The sequence below is a fragment of the Cebidichthys violaceus genome, unplaced genomic scaffold, assembly GCF_023349555.1.
Source record: "Cebidichthys violaceus isolate CVI_PGR_0920_01 unplaced genomic scaffold, fCebVio1.0.p SCAF_60, whole genome shotgun sequence".
Lineage (NCBI taxonomy): Eukaryota > Metazoa > Chordata > Actinopteri > Perciformes > Stichaeidae > Cebidichthys > Cebidichthys violaceus.
Window position 1 is genome coordinate 467,501 of NW_027176817.1, and position 12,500 is coordinate 480,000.

Consider the following 12,500-nt stretch of genomic DNA (forward strand, 5'->3'; position numbering starts at 1 on the left):
GTAGGTTTAACAGGGACTGGCGGTACCATAAAGAGGAGCGGGTTTGGATCACCAGAGCTCCGGGTATGGAGCCCACGCTGAAGACCAACGCATACGAGAGAGGGACCTACTACTTCTTCGACTGCCTCAACTGGAGGAAGGTGGCGAAGGTAAACCGCTTCGTTTACACGTCAGATGATGATAAACCTGATGAAGTAGGATCATTATTTATTTTTGTGATTAATCATTCATATTTTTGGTCTTTAAAACTGAAATATATCCGTCCTAGAGCCACAGGAGGAGTCTTCAAATGTCCGGTTTCATTTTTGCTTTAAAAATGACTTTAAACCAAATACTCTATTATCACAATAACAGAGTATTTTTCTGTCGATCGACTGATCGATGTTACAGCTAATTAAAGGTAAACTTAGTTAGTTTTAGGAAACGATTATAGATACAGTATATATATTAATTTTATTTTATATATTTATTTATTTATACATTTATTTTACATATATATATATATATCTCATCTCATCTTCGACCGCTTATCTGGGATCGGGTCTCGGGGGCAACAGCTCCAGCAGGGGACCCCAAACTTCCCTTTCCCGGTGCCACATCAGCCAGCTCTGACTGGGGGATCCCGAGGCGCTCCCAGGACCAGTTTGGAGATATAGTCCCCCCACCTGGTCCCGGGCCTCCCTCGGGGTCTCTTCCCAGCCGGTTGTGCCTGGAACACCTCCCTAGGGAGGCGCCCAGGTGGCATCCTCACCAGATGCTGAACCACCTCAACCGGCTCCGTTCCACTCAAAGGAGCAGCGGCTCTACTCCGAGTCCCTCACGGACGACCCAACTTCTCCCCCTATCTCTAAGGGAGACGCCAGCCACCCTCCTGAGGAAACCCATTTCGGCCGCTTGTACCCACGATCTAATTCTTTGGGTCATGACCCAGTCCACATGACCACAGGTGAGGGTAGGAACCAAGACCCCCCGGTAGATAGAGAGCTTTGTCTTGCGGCTCGGCTCTCTTTTCGTCACAACGGTGCGGTAGAGCGACTGCAATACCGCCCCAGCTGCTCCGATTCTCCGGCCAATCTCACGTTCCATTGTTCCCTCACTCGCGAACAAGACCCATGTATATATATACAGTTGTGGTCAAAAGTTTACATACACTTGTAAAGAACATAATGTCATGGCTCTCTTGAGTTTCCAGTTATTTCTACAACTCTGATTTTTCTCTGATAGAGTGATTGGAATAGATACTTCTTTGTCACAAAAAACATTCATGAAGTTTGGTTCTTTCATGACTTTATTATGGGTTAACAGAAAAAGTGACAAAATCTGCTGGGTCAAAAATATACATACAGCAACATGAATTAGCAATTTTGGTGACTTAGAAAGTTGTGTCAATGAAATGAGCTTCATAGCATGGCCTCTTAACTTCTTGTGAGTGATTATGAGTGACTACAGCTGGTGACTTCTCTGAGGCCATTTAAATAGGGCTCATTGGATACAAACGCCCACAAACGCTACAATGGGAAAGTCAAAGGAGCTCAGCATGGATCTGAAAAAGCGAATCATTGACTTGAACAAGTCAGGAAAGTCACTTGGAGCCATTTCAAAGCAGCTGCAGGTCCCAAGAGCAACAGTGCAAACAATTGTTTGTAAGTATAAAGTGCATGGCACTGTTTTGTCACTGCCACGATCAGGAAGAAAACGCAAGCTATCACCTGCTGCTGAGAGAAAATTGGTCAGGAGGGTGAAGAGTCAACCGAGAACCACCAAAAAGCAGATCTGCCAAGAATTAGAAGCTGCTGGAACACAGGTGTCAGTGTCCACAGTCAAGCGTGTTTTGCATCTCCATGGACTGAGAGGCTGCCGTGCAAGAAGGAAGCCCTGGCTCCAAAAGCGGCACCTTAAGGCTCGACTGAAGTTTGCTGCTGATCACGTGGACAAAGATAAGACCTTCTGGAGGAAAGTTCTGTGGTCAGACGAAACAAAAATCGAGCTGTTTGGCCACAATGCCCAGCAATATGTTTGGAGGAGAAAAGGTGAGGCCTTTAACCCCAAGAACACCATGCCTACCGTCAAGCACGGTGGTGGTAGTATTATGCTGTGGGGCTGTTTTGCTGCCAATGGAACTGGTGCTTTACAGAGAGTAAATGGGATAATGAAGAAGGAGGATTACCTTCAAATTCTTCAAGATAACCTAAAATCATCAGCCCGAAGGTTGGGTCTTGGGCGCAGTTGGGTGTTCCAACAGGACAATGACCCCAAACGCACATCAAAAGTGGTAATGGAATGGCTAAATCAGGCTAGAATTAGGGTTTTAGAATGGCCTTCCCAAAGTCCTGACTTAAATCCCATTGAGAACATGTGGACAATGCTGAAGAAACAAGTCCATGTCAGAAAGCCATCACATTTAACTGAACTGCACCAATTCTGTCAAGAGGAGTGGTCAAAGATTCAACGAGAAGCTTGCCAGAAGCTTGTGGATGGCTACCAAAAGCTCCTAATTGAAGTGAAAATGGCCAAGGGACATGTAACCAAATATTAGCACTGCTGTATGTATATTTTTGACCCAGCAGATTTTGTTACTTTTTCTGTTAACCCATAATAAAGTCAAGAAAGAACCAAACTTCATGAATGTTTTTTGTGACAAAGAAGTATCTGTTCCAATCACTCTATCAGAGAAAAATCAGAGTTGTAGAAATAACTGGAAACTCAAGAGAGCCATGACATTATGTTCTTTACAAGTGTATGTAAACTTTTGACCACAACTGTATATGTATATATACACACACACACACACAGACACACACTCACACACACACACAGCAGTAATAAATGTGACTTCCTGTCTTGTTTTTCAGGAGTTTCATCTGGAGTACGAGAAACTAGAAGAGCGACCTCACGTTCCCTCCACGTTCAACTACAATCCTGCCCAGCAGGCCTTCTGATTGGCTCTACCTCCTCCTGCCTGCCTGCCTGCCATTGGCCCTCCTGGCCTGTCAATCATCACCCCCCACCCACCCCCCCACCCACCCACCCACACACACACACACACACACACACACACACACACACACTCACACTCAAAAAGCAAATCTGGCCAATAAGGACTTGTCCCGTCTCCTTCTCCCCCAAAACAACAGCCTGAATAGACTTCATGATTTTAACTTCTTCCTGATTATTTTGTTCTGTTCGTCCTTTACCTCACTTTGTGTTTAGTTAATTATTTTATTTTATATTTTATTTTATTCGCCCCCCCTCCTCCATGAGATTGATCCGTTAACGTGGAGCTCAGACGTCAGCACACAGCAACAGGAGCACTGTCTGACCGGTGGACGTGTCTCTACTCGCTCTTAAACATTTAGACGCGTTTGCTTTTTGTCTACAGAAGCTTTTAAGAAAAAACAGATTTTAAACAGAATTCAAATCACCTGTCAGGTGGATAATTATTCCACTCTGTGTCACACGGCTCGCAGGGAAATATTTATCTTTATTTTTACCAGGTTTGTTCTTTTCCAACAGCATTACAACAACAACAACAACAACAACAGCAACAGCAGCAGCACACACATCAGCAGACAGCGGAGCGTCAGGAGAGAACATGCAATGTATATTGTAGCACTATTTCATAATAAAAGAAGAAAAAATATCTTTTTTTGAGGGGGGGGGGCGGTTGTCGATGTTATGTGGCGACACGTGAAGCACGTTTTAATTTTTAAGTTTAGCCAGAAACAAACTCGGTAAAGTCTCTCTGAGAGGGACGTGTTCGCCATTTTTTAATCACGTATTTATTCACTTAAAGGAAAGACTCGGCCGTTATTCTGTATTTCTTTTGTGCAGATCTTTTGAAACTACAACAGCTGGTCACTGTAGTTTAAAAAGAAAATACTCAAAACAAGAGAACATAGTGCTTTTTGTTTGGGGACTATTAGTCTACATGTTTTATTGTAGATTATTTCAGCCTGAAATAAAGTCAAATATTTTTTTTATTTGTATCCTTTTGATCATCAGAGTTCAAACTTTCCATTTGATCAATTATTTCATGTAATTAAATTCCATTATTTTTATTATTATCAATTAATCTACATATGTTTTTAATAATCAGCAATTATTTTGATAATTAATCGTTTCGGCCGTTTCTGAAGCAGAAACAGTTTCAATATTCTCACATTTGAGCTTCTCAAATCAGAGAGTTCTTTTCTTTGTCATAAATAATAGTAATCATTTTATTTTTTAAATCAGTAGTTTAATCAAAAATATTCGGTAGTTTCAGCCCTGAAGTTGACGACTTCAACTGTCAAGTTTTTTCAAGAAAACTTGCCAAAAATATGAACTTTACTGAGAAATAATACAAAGACATCCCTGAAAAACAGACTTAAACCATGAATTAAAACATAAAAAACTTAAAATTAAAAAAAAAAAAATACTAAAATCTTTCCAAACAATAAGACCACTCTAGAATCAAAAAAAATATTATTTTTGCAAAATACTTCATACAAATAATTAGAAATATTCTCACTGCATCTGCAGATTATTTCGCTTGTTTGAAGATATTTAACGACTTATTCTTCAAAATATAACGGCACAAACAGCAACATTGTAGCCATAAATGATGAAGTTTGGTGGATTAATAATGTGAGCACATCTTTCACGTTGACTCATCTCTTTCCCACTTTTCACTTTATTCTTTTTCATCTTTATTTTTTTACTCCTCTTCCAGTGGAGCTCCCTGTTTTTTTTAATGTTTCTTTATTCTACTTTAATTTACATTTATTGTCTAATTTCTGCCCGGCAACAGTTCAAACCAATCAGACTGCAGGAGTGACGCCTCTCTCAGGATCAATATGAAAATCCAAAATTAAATTTTCTTGTGGAGAGTCCGATGTTCAGATCGATACCTCTCATGTCTGTATGCTACATATGAAGCTACAGCTAGCAAAGATTCGCGTAGCTTAGCATGAAGATGTCTTTTTACACTTCAGTTTTTATACAGATTGAACAAATAAGATGAACAGTTAACCAGCGTTTAGAGGAGCTGGTAGGAGGATTCTGTTCCCTTTGGACAGAGCCAGGCTAGCTGTTTCCCCCTGTTTCCAGTCTTTATGCTAAGCTAGCCAGCTGCTGGTGTTAGCTTCATATTTAGCGTAGAGACACGAGAGCGGCGTCAGCTTGAACGTCTGACTCTGCAAGGAAGCGAATGAGCGTTTCCCAAAATGTTTGTGTTTTTAGGCATCGTCTACATGTATACGGATATTTTAAAAATATTTTCTTATTTTCTAATTATAGTTAAACAATAGTTAATTATTTCTTTATTTATACAAAACGTGATAATCTGTAATGGTAAAAATGTAATACCACATTACAAATTAAATGTGTACCGGAATTTTTTTGCCGACTCAAGGCAACGGTAACACAATTTTCCAATTATTCTGACGCCACATGAATGCAATGTTCAAGCTTTATTTGCATGTGGACGTAGAGGAAAATATTTTTAAAATATATATATCTGTATACGTGTCCCACTAAATATCAGATTATTTGTTGTTTTTAAATTTCCTCCAGGAGGCACCAATGTACAGCTATGTGTTTGTATATATATATATATTTTAATAATATATATAAACACATACAGACCAGGCAGTGTTTTTAAGAAAAAAGGGTAAAAAATAAACAAAAAAAAAAGTGTGTCTGGAACGAGGACGCCGTCACTCGGCTGGTCGCCGGTAAAACGATGCAATACTAGACTTCCACCACGGAGACGTTTTTTTACAGGGGACCACGCTCGACGATGACGTCGCCACCAACGACCGCGACGACGTCACCGCCCCGCCTTCTGACTCCGAGGCCCGGCTCGTTCACATCGCAGCAGCAACAAGCCAAGGACACGCCCACAGAGCCCCATGCCACACCCTGTTTTGGGGGGAAAGAAACGATTTGATTGGAGGATCGAGGACTTGAGGCACTTGGCCGTTTGGCTGTTTTATTAAATATGGCAGCTAGTGTTTTAATAGGAAAAAGAATAAAATAAATATTCTGGTAATGAAACTGAAGGAGGACTCGTGGGTGTTTATTATATTTTAGTTTTTCATCTTCATCACTTTTACCTGATATCTTCACTACAGGTAAACCCTAAAAACATCAACTTCTTCTCAGTTAACTGTTAAGTTATATCCTGCACTGGTAAGTAATACGTCTATTTTATTTATTAAATACGTTGTGATTTGGTTTTATGTCAATATTTTAAGTTTACGTTTTTTGGATAAAACTTAAGTTTCACCTTCGTTGTATTAGTTATTAATCTCACATGGTCACTAATAGACACTTTACCTCTTTGCTTCCTACAAACAGCTTGAACAATAGGATTGAACAGGCGGTGGTGCTCATAAAAGCGTTACCACTGTTGTCCACAGGGGGCGCACAAATCAACATAACGAAAGTTTTCTCGTAGCTGCTTTAAATGTCGAGTTAGTTTTGAGATAACTTGTTCAAAATGTGGAAAATTGTTTGGATTAAAACTGCCAAAAAAAACAATTTGTTTTAACTTTTAGAAGACAATACTGTTAATATGTTGTTTTTAATCTATTTTTAGTTAAACGGGAAGAATTACAACGTGGATCTTGAGTTAAAATGTTTAATTTTATGTCAGATTTGTAGTTTTCTGATTGAAGATAAACTTAATCAGTCTCCAAAGATTTGTATTTTGTAAAAGTTAAAACCAAGAGTTACTTTTCTTTTGCTTTTTCACTATTAACAAGAATAGAAGTGTTTCCATTACTTCAAAGTAAAATATATATATATATATATATATTATGTATTTTATTTTTATAATATATATATAGCTTTAATAACTGAATTATGTTCTACAAGTTAACAGAAAAAGTTCTGATGAAATCAATTTCACCTTCAGGTCCATTTAGCAGCTGTTGAAGAAGCCCAACATCTGAGGACCGAAAGCTCCAGAACAGCTACTAAATGGACTGTGTGGTGAGGTTGATTTTATCAGCTGTGCTTCAGTAGTTTGACCTCACGATGGCGCCACCTCTCAACAAAAAACAACAAATAAAGTTATTAAAATATTAAATAAAATTATTATCAATAAATTGACGTTTAATTACAGCCACCTTTAATATTAATAAACAGCTGAGAGACAACCAGAGGAAATGGAAGAAACCTGCAGGAGGAAGTCTGTTTAAAGCCTGAAGGTAAACACACACACACACACACACACCAATAATATGTGAGTAATTAAGACTTAATGTGATGATAAAAGCAGGTTTTATTGCTGCAGTAGAGACACAGTGGAGACTAAAGCCGTCTGTTAAAATGATGAAGAGGAAGATGAAGAGAAGAGGAAAAACATATTTAATAAGACGGATTAATTCACATGTTTAGGGTGAAGCATCATGAGAGTTGTCTTTAATAACTACCAAATAAAACGCACCTTTACCTTCATTAAATTACAGTCTAGAAGTGCGACTTACAGCGAATGATAATCGATTCATAATTGTTCCGTTTTCCAGGATTTGCTGATATGAATAGATGTAATATATTTTTGTTTTTTGGGCTGTTGGTCAAACAAAACGAGACGTTTGAAGACGTTACCTTTCATTCTTTTGAAGCAAGATGGACCATTTCTTTATGTTTTATTATGTTTTATAGACGGCAGATTAAATTAATTAATTGTATTCATATGTTCTGTTTTGTCCTGGATGTTTCTTTTTTTCTTTTTACTTGTTTTCTTTTTTAATGTTCAACAGTTATGTAACCGACTGAACTAGTCTAAAAAAAGAGAAGTGTGACATCGTGTGAGAGACTTGGAGAGGAGGCGAAGGTGTGAAAGTGAAACTTTACTTTTCTTTTCTCGCGTCATCAACACAATGTAGATTAATCTGCAGTGAATCATCATAAAGTAAGAACAAAGGGGACCAACTTCTTAACGTGGTGATGAGGTTTAAAATGTAAACAAAGAGTCTTTATGTCTTAAATCTAACTTCCTGTGTGTTGTTTATGAGACACTTTATTCTTGTGTCGTTACTGGTCGTTTTGTGTCTCTGTAGTTTTTTTAAAAACTCTTTGTAGTTTATTTGAGTTTCTTTGTAGTTTTTAAGAAGCTCTTAGTTTTTTTTGAGCCTCTATGTAGTTTTTAATGAGTCTTAAGATTGTTTTATGTCTTGTTGAGATTGTTTTTACATGTTTTATAATCTTTGTGTCTCTTTGTAGTCGTTCTGCGTCTCTTTGTAGTAGTTCTGCGTCTCTCTGTAGTAGTTCTGCGTCTCTTTGTAGTCGTTCTGCATCTCTCTGTAGTCGTTTTGTGTCTCTTTGTAGTCGTTCTGCGTCTCTTTGTAATCGTTCTGCATCTCTCTGCGTCTCTTTGTAGTCGTTCTGCATCTCTCTGTAGTCGTTCTGCGTCTCTTTGTAGTTGTTCTGCGTCTCTCTGCGTCTCTTTGTAGTCGTTCTGCGTCTCTCTGTAGTCGTTCTGCATCTCTCTGTAGTCGTTCTGCATCTCTCTGTAGTCGTTCTGCATCTCTCTGTAGTCGTTCTGCGTCTCTTTGTAGTTGTTCTGCGTCTCTCTGCGTCTCTTTGTAGTCGTTCTGCGTCTCTCTGTAGTCGTTCTGCATCTCTCTGTAGTCGTTCTGCATCTCTCTGTAGTCGTTCTGCATCTCTCTGTAGTCGTTCTGCGTCTCTTTGTAGTTGTTCTGCGTCTCTCTGCGTCTCTTTGTAGTCGTTCTGCATCTCTCTGTAGTCGTTTTGTGTCTCTTTGTAGTCGTTCTGCGTCTCTTTGTAATCGTTCTGCATCTCTCTGCGTCTCTTTGTAGTCGTTCTGCATCTCTCTGTAGTCGTTCTGCATCTCTCTGTAGTCGTTCTGCGTCTCTTTGTAGTTGTTCTGCGTCTCTCTGCGTCTCTTTGTAGTCATTTTGCGTCTCTCTGCGTCTCTCTGTAGTCGTTCTGCGTCTCTCTGTAGTCGTTCTGTGTCTCTGTGGTCAGTGTGACTCTCTTCCTGGTTGTTTCGTGTCTCTTTAAGTGACATTCTGCAGCTGAAGGCAGAAATCCTTCTTTTAACTAAGAAAGAAAGTAGAAATAAACTCTAAACACATGTCAGGACTTTCACAATAAGAGCTCACTTTTGTTCTACAGTGAAACTGTTTGCAGATAAAAGTGATAAACCTGCCGTCGGCTCCATAATGACGGATATTACTGCAGCCGTTACACTGACAGCTGGAGCAAACACTGTGCAGCCTGATCAGTCACACCATGGCCCGTTATTTAAATCCGCTTTATTTGTTTTATTTCCCTGAAAGCCCAAAATCCACAGAGGCCAACTGTCGACACATCGTCACCAGGAAAACGACTTTCCTCCATTTTATTTATTCCCACATGCAGCCTGAGAGTTTTAATGTCAGGATGTAGATTTCTGTGCGTTTCAAACTGCTTTCTCTCTCTGTGTGTTCGTGTGTTTCTGCTGATGTCCGTTTTCATTTGTAATCTTTTGATCTGCAGAGATGATAATAATCCGGCCACATGCCTCCCTGATTACCGCTGCAGAATGCCGAGGCTTTATTCTGGAGCCGCTCAGAGCTTCACGTTTACGCAACAACAGGCCGAGACGAGTTATAGTACCGACAATATCATTTAGATATTTATACTGTGATGATGTACTGTGTCTTTCATTATCAGGATTTTACCTTTTTACTCACCGACTTTATTTCACAGTGAAAAAGAAACACTAGAGGCGTTTTATTTATATATTTGGTGCTTAAAGGTGAAAAATGTCAATTTTTTTCCCACATTACAATGTAGTATACTAAAAAGTACAATATGTACCTCTGAGATGTACAAGTAGGAAGTACTCAGGTAAAGTATAAATACCTCATATTTGTACTTGCATTGTCTTGTCAATGGTTGCCTTTTTTCTCTTTCATTGCCGGTTAAGAGGAATCGATACATATCAATCATCTTATTGATTGTTTAGTTCTTGGGAGCCATTTTGAACGGTTAGTTGCATCTTTAAGAGCGATCAGAGACACACACACACATACACACACACTCACACACTCACACACTCACACAGGCGGTGAAATTAAACTCCATTGATTGCTGTAGAGAAACTGTGTCATCACAGCTAAAGGTAATGAAGTGTAGTGTCACCAAGATGGCAACAGCCAAAAACCAAGATGTCCAAGTGTTAAGAAATTAAAAATGGTGATGGCAAAAAATCAAAAAGGTGATGACCAAAATACAAGTTGGAGACGGACAATAATCTAAATATTCATGGCCCAAAACCAAGATGTCCATGGGCCAAGAATAACAAGGCGGTGATACCAAAAAAACGAAATAACCATGTTCAAAAAATCCAAATGGCGACGAACAAAAACCAAGTTGGTCATTGCCAGAACCTAAAATATCCATGGCCAAAATACAAGATGGCGTCAGTCAAAAACCAAGCTGGGGATGGAAAAAAACAAGATGGCCACGGGCCAAGAAAAACAAGATGGTGATGGCAAAATAAATAAATATTGACGGCCAAAATAAATGATGGCGTCTGACAAAAAACAAGTTGGCAACGGCCAAGATGCCAAACTCCCCAAACCAACGAGTGACTTCAATCTCAAAGATGCGTCTTATCGACAGTCGGACAAGAAGCCTCAAAAATCCTCTGATGGAAATTTAAACTTCTACAATTTCCAGAAGCTCATGCGACTTGATCGAAAGCTCCAGGTCGCTAGATAGAGATCGTTTCGCCAACTTTATTTTCACAAATAAACATGTCAGCGTTGACAAAGTTCCTTTCAGTTATCGACTCAAAATTCGGGCACATATTTGTCATATTTTGTCGGATTAAATCGTTAACAAATCACGTCGTCCCCTTTAATATGAATTCACCACTAACTGAGGTATAATATGTTTGTCCCTGAGGAACCCAGGATGAGAGACGGATGTGCTGCTAAGAGGATTACCTCATCCAGCATGTAGCATCGGCAGAACAAGCAAATAGAAAACACAAATCTGGATTGCATCATCAGGCCGGGGGGGTGTCCCATGTGTCCCATGTGTCCCATGTGTCCCATGTGTTTCTGTTTTCGTCTGATCTACAGTAGTGGAATGTAACTAAGTACTTCACTTTTGTACTATTTTGAGGTACTTTTGTATTTCCATGTCATGCTTCTTTATACTTCTACTCAGCTACATGTATATGTACTTCACATATATAGATTAACGAGGTAACACAAGAGTGATTGACCCACATACCACCGATGAAAGTATTGCAATATTTATGTATTGCAGTATAACAGCCTGGGTGTCAGTGGTGACATTCCCAAAATAAAATGCTGTAAAACAGTTTTTCTCCATTTTATAAAGAGGAAATATTCTGAAAAATATGATTGTGATGTGGAATACTGTGTTACAAGTAAAATATTTAAGAATATGTTACAAAAGTATTAAAATATACTTAAAGTACCAAATTAAAAGTGCTCATTATGCAATAGAATGTATATTATTGTATTATTATTGAGCTCATGTTAAGGACTTTATCTACTGCTTGTAGTTTAATGTAATAATACTTCATCATTTACAAATGGATTATATTTCGTATTATTTATCTGAAGTAACTAAAAGTATTAAATAAATGTGTTGGAGGTATGAAGTAACATAACATGGAAATACTGAAATTAAGTAAAAGTATATGTCAAAACTGTACTTAAGTACAGTACTTGAATACATGTACTTAGTTACTTCCCATCATTAGAATTTGAAATATAAATTTACGAAGTATTGCTACTTTTGCTGAAGTAGAATGTATTTTTAGAGTATTTATTTTAAAATGAACAGAGATAGAATAAAATAGAGGATAAATAGAGACAGTAGAGTAGAGAGAGGAGGAGGAGGAGGAGGAGGAGGAGGAGGAGGAGGAGGAGGAGGAGGAGGATAAATGAAGCTGGAGGAAGGTGAAACAGATTTAGAGACAGAAAGCAGCCGGTGTTTAAACTCAACAGTTTCTCAGCAGCAGCCAAGCAGCGTTGCCTCCTCCTCCTTCATCCTTCATCCTTCATCCTTCATCCTCCTCCTCTTCCTCCTCCTCCTCCTCCTCCACCGGTCCTCCTCCTCTCCCATGCCGGCGGAGAGGTCTCCGCGGAGCTGCCATGGCGAAGATCCGGGTGTCGTACGAGTACTCCGAGGCCGAGGACAAGAGCATCCGGCTGGGCTTGTTCCTGATCGCCTGCGGGATCCTCAGCCTCTTCATCCTGGGCTTCTGCTGGCTCAGCCCGACGCTGCAGAGTCTGCAGAGCAAGCCGGCCAACTGCACGGTGAGCCCGGCCACGGCTCCCAGCGGCAGCCGCTGACGCGCTGCTGGAGCCTCGGACCTGTACTCTGTAGTAGTACTCACTAGTAGTAGTACTTGTAGGGCTGGTGGAGGCAGTATTAGTGAACTATTAGTATTATTCTGCAGAGTTGTTGACGTTCATAGTTGTGTGTTTTGAGCTGGTGGGAGAGAAGTATTTATTGTTATA

The 12,500-nt window shown here is 39.5% G+C and overlaps 2 protein-coding genes across 3 annotated transcripts in view; both read left to right on the forward strand.

Moving 5' to 3' along the window:
* The window catches only part of LOC137889952 (CCR4-NOT transcription complex subunit 2-like), a 12,109-nt gene extending 8,131 nt beyond the window's left edge, over positions 1-3,978 (forward strand). For both annotated transcript variants that reach the window (XM_068734005.1, XM_068734006.1), the window contains exons 14-15: positions 5-149; positions 2,853-3,978. In XM_068734005.1, the coding sequence (XP_068590106.1) occupies positions 5-149; positions 2,853-2,939 (232 nt within the window). In that variant the 3' untranslated portion in view covers positions 2,940-3,978. The remainder of the gene's footprint in view (positions 1-4; positions 150-2,852) is intronic.
* Positions 3,979-12,008: 8,030 nt separating this feature from the next.
* LOC137889958 (calcium-activated potassium channel subunit beta-4-like) overlaps positions 12,009-12,500 on the forward strand; it is a 17,999-nt gene continuing 17,507 nt past the window's right edge. The window contains exon 1 of the mRNA XM_068734015.1: positions 12,009-12,296. Coding sequence (XP_068590116.1) covers positions 12,132-12,296 — 165 coding nt within the window. The 5' untranslated portion in view covers positions 12,009-12,131. The remainder of the gene's footprint in view (positions 12,297-12,500) is intronic.